Below are 16311 nucleotides of genomic sequence, written 5' to 3'. Positions count from 1 at the left end.
GAGCATATTGCTGAGAAGTATACATCATCAGATGAACATGAAATTGATTACAAATAAAACATCGGATTTTGGGCTCAAACCATTGATATAGATAGAAAAATGGATGAATGTCGTGGATAGTCCACATACATTCAAGTCAAGGTGGACCCAAATCAGTTAACTCAGCATGATAAAAGCATACTGATCAAAATGATCTCAAATTTCAAGAGTTCTTGGTCTATTTGACCTACTTCTCGGCAATATGCTCAAGTTGTCGCTGACATTCCCGGTTCATGATTGGTTGAATTCCCCGAGTAATGACCTTAGAATTTGATGTTTGGCTACTTCAATCGCATTGTAAGTTCATTGAAATTCATGTTAGGCTAGTTCAATTGCGTTTCAATTATTTGTTAGGCTAGTTCAATTGCATTTCAAGTTCATTGAAATTTATGTTACCTTCGCTGAATTTCCAGTTTGCCCCACTGAATTTCTAATTTGCTCCACTCAATTTCATGTTTGCCCCGCTGAATTTTCAGTTTGCCCCACTCAATTTCTAGTTTACCCAGCCTAATTTCCAGTTTGCCCCGCTGATTTTCTAGTTTGCCCCACTGAATTCCTAGTTTACCCCACTAAATTTCATGTTTCCCCCACTGAATTTTCATGCTTCCCTCGCACCATTTCTAGATCACCTTGCTAAATTTTCATGATTGCCTCGTTCAATTTTTATCTTGCCTCACTGAACTTTCATGCTTGTCTTGCTCAATTTTCATGTTTACCTCATACAATTCCATGATAGACAGCGTCGTTGAATTTAACTTACCTCACGCAATGTTCATAAGATTATATAGACATGGATTAATAAAAAACACAATTACAAGCTTGATCCAAAACTTCTGTGGCCCCTAAGATTTGATCAATAGTAGAAGTTCAATTCAAAATTTTCATGTGGTGTGGTCCATTTGAACATTAGTTTTGTTTAGATTTTTGGGCTCAAGCCATGAAATTATCCGTTAAGTTTACCCCTTTGATTTTGTAGTTTACCCCGCTCAATTTCATGTTTGCCCCACTCAATTTCACGTTTGCCCCGCTGATTTTCTAGTTTGCCTCGCTCAATTCCATGTTTGCCCTACTAAATTTCATGTTTGCCTCGCTCAATTTCATGCTTACCCCGCTTAATTTCATGTTTGCCCCTTCAATTTCATGTTTGCCCGGCTCAATTCCATGTTTGCCCTGCTGAATTTCATGTTTGCCCCGCTGAGTTTTATACTTGCCCCGCTCAACTTTCAGTTTGCCCCGCTCAATTTCATGTTTGCCCCGCTCAATTCCATGTTTGCCCCGCTCAATTTCATGTTTGTCCCGCTCAATTCCATGTTTGCCCTGCTGAATTTCATGTTTGCATCGTTGAATTTCATACTTGCCCCGCTCAACTTCCAATTTGCCCTGCTCGATTTCATGCTTGCCCTGCTCAATTTCATGTTTACCCTGTTCAAGACTGTGACAACCTGAGTGAACCTGACCCCATCTCAAGTTGGGCCAGTTGATCCAAACTCAAGTTGTAGTGAGGGTAGGTTGGGTTGGGTTGAGGGCAACCTGAGCCTAACATGACCTCTAGAGGACCCAACATATTAGTTGTAAAACCTGAAGAGAAAAATTACAATGATTAGTAGATCAGTTGTTTTTGCCATTCCTTTAAATTTCAGATGTTCCTATTATGCAACTATATAGTTCCTTATTTGATATTTATTTGTCAACACATCAACGAAAAATATCTTCAATAGGATATATCAGCGATACAAGTAGGCACTAATTTTGAGTAGGGAGGTGGACCCAAATTTACAACTGTCATGTGAGACTCAACCATGGATAGACTTTCAACTAGTATCAAGTTCAACTTTAGTGTTGTAGAAAGTCACATGATCCACTACTTCCCACCTCTTATGATGAGTGCAATCATACAATTGATGAACTGATCTTCTATTGAGTTGTGTACTTCATATCTTCTGCAAATGTTTAATGTGGTTAACTGCTCAATGTGAGTTTAATGTGGTTAACTGCTCAATCTATGCAATGTTCTTCAATTTTCTTTTCTGGTTGCTAGTCTCTTTTCTAGGAATACTTGGTTCCTCAAGAATACGTACAGACAATGAGACAGTCCATGCTAAATTGATGCCCAGTTTCTTCTTACGATCAAGTTTGTAAAATGTTCATGAAAGAGCTTAGAAGTATGCCACATGAATTTTGTTCTTTTTCTTTCATTGTTTGTTAAATTCTTTGCTCATATCATCTTGGGTACGTGAGATTGTCATCGTTAAAATTTCTTTCTCACCAAAATACACAGCCAAAACTTCCATGTTCTTGTCTTTGATTTTTTTGCTTCTTTTTTTTGTTGTGAAGAGTAGTTTTATAGATTGATTAAATGCTCAATTGGTGTAAAACTTGCCAACTGAATGAAGCAATCTTTTTATGAAACAGATTTTTGTTGAGTTTGATCTTGTTCCACTAGCAAGTGCTTCCCTCATAAAGGTTCGTGTTGCACACATGCATGATGGCAAAAAAGTTGTTGTAAAGGTAATTTTTTTGGTATTCTTCCATTTGCATAGGCAACTAGAGCTTCAAACTCCATATTGGAAATCTCTGTGGCATAAATTTGAAACTTTTCATATTAAAGGTTGCATTCTCTATGGTGTTCTAATGCTTTGTTTCTTTGTTTCTTTTTTACTCTTCTTTTTTTTCTTTTTTCTTTTTTTCTTTTGTTTTGTTTTATTTATTTATTTATTTATTTTTGCATCAGGTGTGAAGAAGTAAGTTGATAAAGTAATAGTACTTGTGGGGAAAGGAGATGAGAAAATGACCATAGACCTATGGCTACGGATTATAACCGTAGCCTAGATTGTCGATAATATCAACCATAGTTTGATAATATTAAAGATGAATGCCAAATTTTCTAGCAACAAAACTCGAAAAATGGATGAATTTTCGATATTATTAAGAATGGTTTGATAGTATCGAGCATAAGTCATCGATAATATCAAGTAATGATAGATAGTATTGATAACTAATAATGAGCAATGACCATAGAGCTATAGCTGCGGATTATAACCGTAGCTATGGCTAGTGTACCAATCTCGCAGCAAACCTCGACCATGGGACAAGATATTAAATCGGGTTGGTGAGGGCCGCCAAATCTTCGTAGCCTGCCTTACTTAAAAAGCAGGGGTATTGTCGTCCTCAATTTTAATGTCCGTACCAGAAGGTCTAAGTTCGCATGTTAAGTTTGTTTTGTTTCATAAAAACCACTGGATAAAAAGGTGAGGTCCACAGTAGTAAATTTCTCATTATTTCTCGGGGACAAATTCGTATTAAACAAATGGCTTCCAGTACGAGTAGCCGGACGGATGTACTGAGTTCATCCTATCCGCGTTCTACATAGTGATTATGAGCCTGACGATCCGGTCGATCCATCTGATGAATCCCAACATTCTATGAGCTGTAAAAGTTTGTAACTGATAAGAAAATCCTAATTATCCGATTATAACTAACCTTTTACCGAATGAATGTGGACCATTGACTCATGGAGAATAGAAATCCATAGGGCATCAATCAGCCCATGCAGCTTTTAGCTCATGGAGAATAGAAATCCGTGGTGGGGCCCACCCACCATTCCTTCTCACGAACAACTGGCTGTACGAAACTATTAAACCATGGCTAGTATCTCTACTTGGGCGAGCCCCACGTGTGCCGCTTACATACTCAGCTTTGCCATTTAATGCCAGAGAGAGAGAGTTGTCTACATTGCCAAAAGTGTTATCGACCCAATCCCCGAGGATATCCACATATTGCTCGGATTTTCAGATCACAATACTCTAAAAGTGGGCCCATGGTTCCCGGGCATCATGGACGATGAACCAAAGATCTCATCGATGTGACAATCCTAACCTTTCACTTGGTGGCCTGAAACATAGCAACGGTCCACGTTCAATTGAAAAAAAAAAAACCCAAGATTGTTAGACATGATCTCCCCATCTGATATATTTTTGGGAGATGACCCGTTCCAGGGTCCATCCTTGGTGGGAATCATCAGATCAACGGCTTGGATCACTGAACCATGGTACACACTTGAAAAAAAAAAACTTAAAATGCGAGTATAGTGTTGATATCTTCAGGTGAGGTTCATATAATTTCCTTATGAGCACTGTAGAGATATTGTCATCCTCGGCCCAGTATATCTTTTAAGCTCGTATAGCGAGTGATCCAGACCGTTTATCTGTCCTTCAACGTGGATGGATCTCACTCGGAATGGACAATTATCACCTTTCAGTTCACGGCTTACGACACTATTCGATATATTCTTGCAAGATGTTGATTTAGATGAATTATTGAGTCCTCGACCCGAGTATGTGGATCAGAAGTGTCCTCGGGTATTCAGTCTTGACAATTGGGGTCCATGATTCACTAATCCAGACCATTGCCCTGTTAGGCCTTCTCTTGGATGGACCATACCTAAAAAAATTGACATCTTGAAAGACACTAGCCACGAGTGTTGGCCCTACTTCCACTTGAATGAGGACCGTTGCTTTTATTTCTCTTCTTAACCGTCCATATACAAGCCACATATTGGAATGATAGGATTGTCCTATCGGCGTTGCACCCAACAAACAAATGTTCATGATCTTTGAACCGGAGTGGAGGATCCTCGCTGATTGGATAGCTAGGAACATCTAATCGGTCTGAATTTTAGTCTATGATCCGTGATCCGTCAATTGGACGGACTGGATCAATGGGCATGGACACTTATCTGATCAGAGGGATAGGTCGTACACATGAGTTTTGGTGCACTTTTATTTATAGAGACTTTCCATGCTCTCCCAGTTGCATCGGTTCACTCGAACGGTTCCCAACGGCAGATCTGAAGTTGTTCCTTAACTTCAGGACACGTGGCATAGGCTACCACCGATAATTTAATCCATCGTTAAGTTGGCCATATTTTCTGTAGCCATCCTTTTTCAACGCATAACAAATTTATAATCATAAGCAATCCTGATATTCCCTAAATAAATAAATGGAACAGATTTTTTATCAGACTTATTTTTTGTGTAAATGATCTCAACCGTCTATGTTTATGAGCATTGATCAAATAATTAATAGTTAATAGAAGCTATGTGGGCCTTAATATAATGTCAGTGAGAAATCCACTCCATCAAATTTTCAAACCACGCTGGTAGTTCAAAAATGAGGTAAATCTAAAACTCGGATGGCAAAAAAAGTGAGAATGGAAAATTGTTTATAAAATTATTTCCAGCAACGGAAGGAAGACATAAATTATGAAGGAATTGTAAAAATAAATAATGGTAAGTGTTTTTGACAAATTACACACCTTTTTCATCCTACGTGCAAATTAATTTTACATGGAAAAATGTGGAGAGAAAAAGCATGAGATTTAATCTAGGACAAATCCACTATAATAGAAATAATGAGAGTATAATTATCAAAAGACTTTATATATATATATAAATACTTAACCCAAAAATGGATTATAAGTAACATGAAAGAAAAATAATTTCTCATTAACTAAGAATTATAAAAACCCGCAACACAACCTTTGGAGAAAACAATTAAAAAAGCCGATGTTGTAGATGAGCCCTCACGAACCTGAATGTGAAAGATTTCGGTAATATAAAGATTTTTTCCTTGGCTTATACGAAACCCCTTCTCCATTCTTCTTTTTCTTCGAGGGGCAAAAAAAAACCCCAAAATTATTACAATATTGTATCCAAGCAAAAGTCATTTTTTTTCTCTCATTTTACTTTGATTGGCCAAAAGGCCAGAATACCCCTCACACACATCTGTCAAAGATAACATAACTTATGCCCATATGTGTGGGTCCACCTCCCCATGAGGATGGACTCCCAACACCATTCTCGCAATTTCTTGTCAAATGCTGTTGGTGATCGGTTTCCAACTGTATGTGTGTAGGCGTAGCAGAATTGGATTTGAGACTCAATTCAAATCGAATGGCTATGACCACAAGTACTAATATTCAAAGGGCGAGGTTCATCTTCTGATGATGGGTTACATATTTGTCTTTTATACGAAAGAACATTTCAATATAGATAAAGTGAAATGAGGAAGAAATTCTTTTAGTCGGTCGTAGAAAACGATGGCAAAAACACTTCTCTAAGTGAAGAATTGAGTCCAGCGTGCGAGCGTAGCCTTAAATTACAGCTAAGATTATCAGCTACTTGATTAACTCTACGGGATACACAACGGAATGTAAACAATAGGCTAAAAGTAAAAAATTATGCTAAGAAATGTAATTTGCTTGACAATGAAAGTAAAGTGATTACACTATGAAATATAAAAATGATCGATAATTGAAAGATAATATTTGATTTGATTAGATAGGTATGAGACGAGATCTTCCTGTTATATTTCTTTTCTATTTATAGCCTTAATCTGATTATCTTGATCATTCCCACATTCTAGCAGTTGTTATAACCATTTAATAATACTTGGTTTTTTGGATACTTCCCACGTTCTAACAGTTGTTATAATATTCAGCACTACACAATCTTATAAATACTTCATTATCACCTGTCGTATTAACCGCTTCAAGTCTCATTGTTAACTCAACCACAATCTACTCGGTCGCTTAATCGAGCTCCTAAATGAATATCGACTGCTTGATCGAGCCCCGATATGATTGTCGACCGCTTGATCGACCTCTTAGATGAATATTAACCGCTTAATTAAGCTTTAGATGACCATCAACTGCTTGATCAATCTCCTAGATTAATATTGGTCGCTTTCTCGACATCCTGGATGGTTATCTGTTGCTTGGTAAACTGCCTAGTTTGCATTCAAATTCCTACCAATTGCTCCCTATTTTGTCATCATGTGAGCTATGATTAAGTAAAAATACTCCAAGAAACATAGGAGAACTTTAGCCAAAAATATCTTTTTATTACATAACACCTGTCCTCTCCAATTGAATTTTTAGAAATATGGTACAACAGGTGGTCCACCTAAATTTTGGACCTGTGCCGTCCTTTCTTTCTGCCAGTTTATTATACTCTAGCGTGTGATTGAAGTCATATGGCAATAAGAAATAAAATTTACATTTTTACATTGTATATATTACATTTTAACGCCTTATAATTACAGTTTTACGCAAAAGGCACATATTTCCATACCTCCAGTCACTGATATATCCCAAACATGTACACGTGGCAGATATGCCTGCCCGCCCAGATTATCAAGCTCTTGGGCCCCATTGTGAGTGAAGGGTGGCTCAAAAATCACATCAATGGACAATCCTGACTGTCCATAAGAAAAGGTCAGCCGTCCAAATTCATTGGGTGAAAACCGATGGTAAAGATTGTCCAATGAAAGTGATATTTCATAAAAGACCCATCCACAGTGGCCTCCATGATTTCGGCTGCCAGATTGGCATGCATTTACGCCAACACACAGGATCAATGATCCTACTAAATAAAATTTAAGGATTTTGACATAGAGCCCCTTCCTTTTTGGTCTAAACATAATAACACCCTCCCTTTGTGTTTTCTCAAATAACACCACTTTCAATTTTCAAATATGGTGAAAATGAAAATCATCCTCCCATTAAATCTTTAAAAGGACAAGCTAACATTATTAAATTAGCAAAATATTTTTAGAAAAATGACAATATAACCACTCCCAAATCTCCAATACCCCAAACCTAATCCTAACTTCTTTTCTCTATTTTCTCCCAATCCCCGACCCTACCATCTACCAAAACCAAGGGTAAAAAGGTCCTTTTCTTTGTGATTAAATGTCATACATAACAGCTATGACATTGCTCCATCGCATTTTGCTTACAGATCTTACCTACCTGCTTCCTTTTTTGCATAATATTAAAAGCAGAATTTCTTATTTGGAAAAATGCATTAGGAAGGGTGTTATTTGTCTTTAGCCACCGGTTTGCATTGGTAGAAATCAAATAGTACGAAAATAGAAACCTGTAGAAAAGAATCTTTAATATCAGGAGATACAGAAATATCAATGGTAAAAAAGTAAGATCTGTACTGAAATCTTCATTTTTCAAGCTTTTGTGTTTTTTTTTTTTTTGGAAAATGGAAGTACACCATTTTTTTAAAAAGGAAAACTGTGGAAAGAAAACCAATTTCCACAATTGCTTTTACTTTCACAAATGGCTGAAAATGCCACATATGAGGAAATCTACCTCCTTCCAATGGTTGAATGTTGTTTTACACCCATCTAAAAAATAAGTGTGCTATATGTAAAAACCTCTAAAAGTTAGATTTTAGCTAGGCTCTTCCTGTGCAATGTAGCATGGTGGGACTGCTTCTTTTTCTTTCTTTTTTTTTTCTTGGATCTGCCATACAGATTCTCTCAAAATTTCTCAAGAAATAGGAAACTACCCAAATCAGTAAATCTCCCATTTCTTCAATACAAAGTAAAAAAAAAATAAAAACAAACAAAGAAGATGATAGTATTAACTAGTTTTGTATTAGTATAACGTCAACATACATCAACATCTCTCTAATACAAAAAGGTCAAGCATATCTGAAACAATTTCATCTCTAATCTCATAAAAAATTGCGTCTCCTATCCCATTCCCAATCTCTTTGATCTGTGGTTGGAAATGCTTCCATTGCTTTCCATTCTCTGAAAAATCAGTTTCTAGCATTTGAGTTATGTTTGTTTCATTCCCACCTTGTTTTCCCCATGAAATGATCTGATCACAGACAATTTTCCCAAGCTTTTCAGGCCCAATACATTCATTGCTTCTTTCCTTTCTTGCATGGCTTTCTATCACTTCTCTCACACAATCAAATAAAAGCTGCTTTGTCTGCTGCAATACCCTTTTGCTCTTCAAATGCTGAGAAGAACCATCCCCAAGAAGATCCCATAGAGATGCTGATAGAATCGCTTCTTCCGATGCTTCATTGTGTATATTGAAATTCAGAGCATATGGATTTTCTCCATTGCCTGTTCTTGGGCAGAATTCCACTGTTTTATTAAAAAGAGAAATCAAGAAACTGAAATTTCAGTAAGGATCATAAGAATAGAAGGGGTTGGGATGGAACATATACTCCAAGTTACAGTATATATGAGTGGATTGAGCTTTGGAAAAGCTTACTGTGATTGTGGCCTGGAGACCCTTCATCAGATGGTGGTTCTAGTACTGACACAGGGCTGAATTGCTTGCAGTCTTCCATGCATCCCCATTGAAGTTTTCTATCTGCAGCAGCCTGTTGGGTTTGTCAGCACAGCCAAACTCCATGAATTTCTAGAAGATTACGTTGAATGCATTAGAACAGAAAGATAAATACAGAAACAGGAGCATTTCTAACCTGTTTTTTAAAGTTGTAAAGTTCTAAAGGTCTAAAATTCTCTGCAGAAGAGAAGATGACATTGCCATCAGGACATGAACTGCGTGCCCTTCCACTGCAAGCTGATGAAACTCGATCCAATTCCATGACTTGGGTCTTTTTATCCTTATCAGAATCATAACTATAAAGACTAAATCTTCCACTACCAGAAGGTTTCCGATCACAATTCGACGTATTCCGGTCGAAAATAAGATTTTTAAGTGCTGATTTCAGTAGCTTAGAAGTATTGATTCCTTCTCTGCTCAACCTCAGCAGTTTTTTGCAAGAGTCACCGATCCAGGACTGGTTTCTAGCATCTGAGTTATAGATCTTCTTGGAGTAGCCTTTCTCTAGAAGGTAGACATCTAGAAGAAAAGGCTCTTGTTGCTCTTCGAGGAGATCGGAAAGCCGCCTAATTGGGGCTGGTTTAGTATGAGAGGAGGCCATTAGACCAGCAATCTGAAGGCTTTGAGGGAGTTGAAAGAGAAGATAAGGGTTGTGAAATTTAAGCAGTGGGGAGAGAAGGTGAAGGTGAAGTTGAAGAGTATTAATGGGGATAGACAAAGCATATCTGTCAGTGTGAGACTGATCAGAGGGAGAGAGAAGGTTGGAGATGGAGAATTGAGAGAGAGAGAGAGAGAGAGAGAGAGAGAGAGAGAGAGACTTAAATAAGGTTTTTGCTGAGGTGCAAGTCACCTAGAGTCCAGGCAAACCTGTAATTGATAGCAGACAGCAGCAGTTAAAATAGAGAGAATCTGAAGATTGCTAGGAATTGTTTTTGTGTGTGGGGACTTCTCTCTATATCTCTCTCTCAGCAAATGTATACTTCTCTGTGGCACATGAATTCCACATAAGCGACGCCTCTGTTCGGCGATCCACACCGTTCATCTGATTGGCTAGTTCCTGGTTGGGCCATCCTCCGAAAACCACCTACCACAAGATTGATCCCTTCAACGATTAAGAAAAAATTACAAAATATTCAACATTAAGTAGAAATAGGCCAATGATCTACGATCTAGGATCTGACAATCCATGACATTTTTTGGGTGTCCCCAATCCATCCTTGAACTGATCAATTCAATGGCGTGGACCACCGAATAACGGTCCCATGTCACCGTATCATGTGCCTCAACACCATAAAGTTCTTCATAATACTTACCATCTAGTCATGGGTATAAATGTATGCATGCAATGATCCCCCCACCCTTTTTGTCATCTAGTGATGGGTACCCATAATAATAAGTGATGGGAATTGAAGTAGATTTAGAGTTTTTTATTTTTAAAATTTGTTTTTGCATGGAGGCCTGTTTGGTAGCAACTCTTAAGAATATTGCGTTTTGTTTTACTTGTTAGTATGAGACATGTCCCCATGCAATATTTTATTTACTGTTGTAGCTACATCTAACATATCATGTGTCTGTGACCAGGAATCCCTCTCTCTTGTTCCTCTCTTACACCCCAAAAATCAAGATTTATACTAATCTAATGAAGTTTCAAGTCTCAAGACTAACAACCAGACATTGCAAAATGCTCTGCATCATGTGTGTGTATGTGTTTCATGGGCTGAATGTCTATCAGAATGCATTCATGTTGGAGGCCCCACAACTCCTTCAGTTAAAAAATGTTGCAAGAACATCTAATAAATGGACTATTGTGGGGAAAAAAAGGCACCTTTTTTTCCTTTTTCTATTTTAGAAAAATGGAAATTATTGCATTTGGGAAGAGGAGAACGTGTTTGGTTTTGAGTCACACACGTTCATGACTGGTATTTTGGAAGATACAAACAGCGAAAACGACCCGGAACAAAAGTGTTGTCTTTCTTGGTGTTAAGTAGTTATCATTTATTTTGACATTAATGAGGAAATTTATGAGGATGTGATGAGGGGTTATCCATTAGATGCAGCCTATCTGAATGTTGAGATTTTTGGGCGGTGGTTAAATATTTATTGTTTTATATGATGTGCCCCACCTGATAGTTCGATCTACTTGACTTTTGAGGTGCCTGATTTTCATGGTGGGACAATCTTGCTAGACAGGTAAAATGTCATACATACACTACGAAGAACTTGTAATATACCCCATAACATATATATTTCTTAAAAAGGGTTTTGCTAATGTTCCCAAACCTTTTAAATGACACATGGTTGATTTATTATAGATTTGAACCATTCATTCATTCATACAACTTGAGCAAGCCATGGTGTAAAAATCATGGAAAACAGGTGATTATAAGATTCCAATCAAAAGCATGAAAGTGGACAGTCAAGATAGACCGGAGAAACAAAATAGGTCCAACCATCGTCTCGAGACATCTAGTAAATAATTCCCACTTTGCATTTCTTATATTCTAATGTAACACTATCATTTGTGATTTTAACCAAACAATGAACGGTTGAAACAAATTGGCCTCATTCAAAGGGTTAGGATCATCGTACCAGCTGCATGATTCTTGCACCATGTAATGCTCCTAATTAATTGTGTGAATGAATGACTGGTTCAGATCCGTGATAGGTCACCACATGTGCTATTTAAAAGGTTTGAGGACCTTGCTAATGTAGCCACCGCCCATTCTTAAATTCCAACAAGACCATGAACACCCAAATAAAGTAGATATAGGATTCCTTGTAATGGTTCCTTAAACGTGATAGACAAGAGGTCCCCTGTAATACTCACGTGTGTCTGCAGCACACGTGTAGCTACTATTTTTGGGCTTGAACAAAAGCTAGCTCCATTGAAGGAAGTGTTTTTACAGACCTATCTTCTGGTTAGGACCATTCCATAGAACGGATCTTTGGGTTACCTCCATCCACCTATGGTACTTCATATCAACGACCTGGATCACCAAAAAAGGTGGGTCCCACATTTACAGTTTAGATTACATTTTACTTCTTTATTTTCATTAGTTTCATGATAAGATAGGCTTTATAATGTATAAGCTTTCCTATTCTTGTAATATAATGTTTCTATTTGTTTCTTTCTAAATTCTATCAGCTAACTGTAGTTTACTTTGGAAATTTGCTTTTCGGAAGTTGGTTCCAATCCACACAATCATGAAAACATATTAAAAATAATAATAATTTGACTTATCACAATATCATCATTTTGGGTGAATTCGGTTCCATCTCCAATCGTTGTAGCTAAGATGGTCCATTAGCTGAAAACAATGACAAAATCATCACATCATCCTTGAAAAAGATGGGGAAAGATGCTTAGTTTCAAGGACAAATCATGAAAGCAAAATGGAATCAAAGGACGTATCAATGAAAAGCCATATTTCTCTTAAATTGTCTGAATTGGGTTTGGAACTGTTAGGTGCTGTATAATTAGACACGTGCGACCGACGTCGCTAGAAACATTCTCTTGTTTATTTCAGCATAATCATGGCCATTCATCTAATACAATTATCTGTTCCAATGCTGATATTTTCAAATTCCAAAATGCAATATTTACAACTTCTCCGAACAATGTTGAAAAATCAATTATCGTATACTCATATGGCAGCAACAACACTCATTTTACGACGGCTCTCAACCATCTATTCATGGTGGGCGGGAATCTCTATGGCGCATTTGAATTTCAATTGGGTGGACAGATGGGTTAAGATCGAACGGTACATGATCGCCTGCCGACCAATTGGAGCAAAAGAAGTCAGGCGCTCTCAGATCAAAATAACAAGCAATGAATATATAAAAAGAGCATCATAACTGTTCTGAAAAAGAGGGGCTCAGAGAAGTAAATTCATTTGGATTCTGCAATGAAGAACGGAATATGACAACCCTTGTTTACTTTGGGGCCTTCCATTGAATGAAGAACCAACCGTCCATCTTCAGTAATCGTTTGGTTCTCTTATTTGTAACTGAATTCAACAGGCTTGGATTCTCCATTTTTGGGCCTGTTTGCTTGTCCATAAACAATGTTGACAGGACCATGCATCCTGCAGTCTTCATTTTTGCTGATGAGCCAAACGGCACCATGTCTTCAAGATGTGCACCAGTCTCATTTTAGGTGACACCCAAACAGGCCCTTAACCTTAAAAGAAATGAATTTTCAATTCGAAATGGATCACTCCACATTCAAGCTCAAGCAAGCTAGTTCAACTAACAGAAATCGTGTAAAATATCAATGCTCGTGATTTTGAAATTTCTTGTAAGAAAACACTGCCCGGTCGCACGACGGTCGATCGATCGCCCACCTGGATCCCGCTCACTAAATTTCATATTCCCAAAATGCCCTTGCACATGGGCATTGGGTCGATCTCTTTGCCATTGGATAAGGTTTTAAGTCTGGCGACTTGCTTATTGATGCGGGGAAGGACGTGATGGGGTCGATCACTGTCTTCCTCATGGATAACTACTCCGAATCCAACTGGCTTTTCTGGACTCCTCACAGAGATTCCTTGAATCCATGAGGGATGAAAATATAAATAATTTCTAAAAATTTGAAAAAAATTGATTGATGATTTTTTTTAAAAAATGAAATTACAATATTTTAAATAACGAGCTCAAACCTAAGATGGATTTTTAGACTCAAACTCCTTTAAAACATGGCTTAATATAAATAGTAAACTAACTACTTATAGACGGTCATCATAACTACTAGACTTTGTGATTTTCGGTCAAAAATAGTAAGTGTCCAATTTGACCTAACCACATTATTCTCCTAATTTCTAAGTCATTTTCATGTTGGGCACGACTCCTAAAATGCAAAGGATCAATAGTTATGATCAAATTAAAACTTATTATTTATAGTAAAAATGGAAATAAAATGAACTTTTGACTATCGATCTAATGGAATCTCGCAAATCCGGTGTGGACAACCCAGCATAGTGGGGCTGGTTGGCTAAAGTAGCTTCTCCTACTCCAAAATTATAATTGATATGTCAAAAAACTCTTTCTATTTTAAGGTTCTGACAGTCCTAATTACTTCTGCCTTCAACCGGGCCTTCTCTAGTCCATCTTTTCCATGAAAGTGTCTATGACCTGCTTTACATCACTTATCATTCGTCATTGGATGTTTGCATTGAATACAAGCAATGATACACCACACACACATACTACTAATTACTGCAAGTATACAACAGGCGGTTGGCAGAAAATCGATTGTGGAAAAAGGAATAAACCATACAATACTGAGATTAACGCTTTGTTTGGATGCATGCACTGCATATCGCTTGAGGTTTGAATATTTCAGCAGAGTCGATGGTTTTTCATTATGCTATGCAACTGCAACAAGGCAGAAATAAGAAATCACATTAAGAGGTGCAGAAAAGCTAAGCCGATTGAGAATTTGTTCTGAAAGGAAAATGAAACTCAAATCTTATTCAATGGCAACGTGAACACTTAGGCAATACAAGTGCAATATTTAAAATCAAATTACAATGATTCAGTTGTAAATCAAATAAAAAAGGAATCCCATGAAATCTGGTTTTAGACGTTTGACAATTTGTTCTACACACCATTTGTTGCAATGACAGCTAGATAACTGGGCTTGATAACAGGGAAAGTTGTTATATTGACAACTTGATAACAAGAGAATTTGATAACAGAGAATCCCTCTTTACTTTGGGATTTGCTGAACTACCATGCAGATTTAAATGCAAATTTGAACTTCCCAACTTTATAGGCTCGATTGGATTGCCATCTTGGTCTGAACATGTTGCCGTTAGAGCTCCAAGATTACTCAACTTCTCTCCACTAATTGAGGCTAGATTGTGAGAGTCTTGTTCACTCCCCAAGTATAGGGTTGTGATGTAGTAATAAACTCGGTGAGACCGAGGTCGAATCCACAGGGACTGAAACTTGTATGTGATCTGAAACCGACTAGATATAGAACTAGCAAAAATATGTAATATAAATCCAATGTAAATTGATGAATAATGGTGGAATAATTATCGAAACTTAAGGAATTCAGAGGAAGGAAACTAGGGATTCAGAGGATCCACTTGTAGAGATCAGGGAGATCTTATGCCTGCATTAAGAATTATGGAATTTAAACTGAACCTACTTGATCTGGGTTTCAAGAGATGAAAGATATATAAATTAGAATGAATTCCATCATCTAACCATGCCCAGGAGACAAAGCAAACAACAGGATTAAACTAATTACCAACCAATTAACAATGCATGAAGGTTAGGAAGGGTGCCATCATCCAACCATGCCCAGGAGACGATGGTGAACAACAGGGCTTCCTGGCGTCATAAAAAAGGAAAAAGGAAATATTCAAGGCCATTGCAGACCCATTGTAATTTCAGTCACAACAGACCATTAACGACTAAAAACATTCCTTCCATAATCAAACAAATTCAGTCCATGAATTTACATTAACAGCAAAGAGTAAAACCTCCCATCTCGCTACAGGCTTCACCTCTTAGCCCTAACTAAGGGGTTTAGCCACACATGAATAGGCTAAAACAAATAAACCAAAGAAAAAGAAGAAAAAGAAGGAACACAACAAATATTTTAAAGTCTAAAAAAACCTCTCTTCTTTTTCTCTCTCTCTCCTGTTCCAGCCTCCAGCTTCCTTCCTTCCTTCCACTTGTGCAGCCGTCCAAGCCCAACTCCTCACGTCGCTCCAAAACTGTGCTCACGTCCCTCTGCTTCCACCTTCCTGCTCCCCTTTTTGAATGCTCCCTGTCCACGTTCCAGCTGACCTGTCTTCCTCCAAGCTCCCTGACGTCCAACTCCCCCTTTTCTCTTCTCTGCTCTCCCTTTTTAAAGATGAACGGCCTCCCCCGAGAGCTGCTATGGAGTCCCAAAAGGAATAGGTTGCGGAACTCTTACGCAACTGCAACATCCGCTGCATCTATAGCAGGAAAGACAGCGCAACAGATCGTGTTTGGAGAGGCTTTTTGTCTCCAAGTGCAGGATCTGAGCCATTCGGGCTCCTTGGCTCTGGTCAGTCCGACTTTGGGAAGATTTTGGATGGTCCGGATCGTCGGACCGATCCTCTCTGTTGATA

The 16311-nt window shown here is 37.9% G+C and overlaps 1 protein-coding gene across 2 annotated transcripts; it reads right to left on the bottom strand.

Moving 5' to 3' along the window:
• Window positions 1-8468: 8468 nt before the first annotated feature.
• LOC131229510 (uncharacterized) lies at window positions 8469-10077 on the bottom strand. Of its 2 annotated transcripts, none has more exons than XM_058225485.1 (3): window positions 9336-10077; window positions 9122-9233; window positions 8469-8970 (listed from the first exon to the last, which is right to left on the bottom strand). In XM_058225485.1, the coding sequence occupies exons 1-3, from the start codon at window positions 9798-9800 to the stop codon at window positions 8510-8512; spliced, it is 1038 nt and encodes a 345-aa protein (XP_058081468.1). In that variant the 5' UTR covers window positions 9801-10077; the 3' UTR covers window positions 8469-8509. The 2 variants fall into 2 exon arrangements, with proteins under 2 accessions (XP_058081468.1, XP_058081467.1); XM_058225484.1 differs by having other exon boundaries at window positions 8469-8991; window positions 9336-10073.
• Between the last annotated feature and the right edge of the window lie 6234 nt (window positions 10078-16311).

The sequence above is a fragment of the Magnolia sinica genome, chromosome 16 (assembly GCF_029962835.1).
Source record: "Magnolia sinica isolate HGM2019 chromosome 16, MsV1, whole genome shotgun sequence".
In the NCBI taxonomy this organism is placed as follows: domain Eukaryota; kingdom Viridiplantae; phylum Streptophyta; class Magnoliopsida; order Magnoliales; family Magnoliaceae; genus Magnolia; species Magnolia sinica.
Note: the sequence above shows the minus strand (reverse complement) of the source record. Positions and strands in the feature narration are given on the sequence as shown.

Excerpts from the sequence above, each read along its gene's own strand:
- LOC131229510 (XM_058225484.1), bottom strand. The coding sequence starts at position 9,800 with ATGGCCTCCTCTCATACTAAACCAGCCCCAATTAGGCGGCTTTCCGAT. Across the intron at positions 9,234-9,335 it reads TTTACAACTTTAAAAAACAG|GCTGCTGCAGATAGAAAACT; the intron begins GTTAGAAATGCT and ends CAAACCCAACAG. Across the intron at positions 8,992-9,121 it reads GTCTCCAGGCCACAATCACA|TGGAATTCTGCCCAAGAACA; the intron begins GTAAGCTTTTCC and ends TTAATAAAACAG.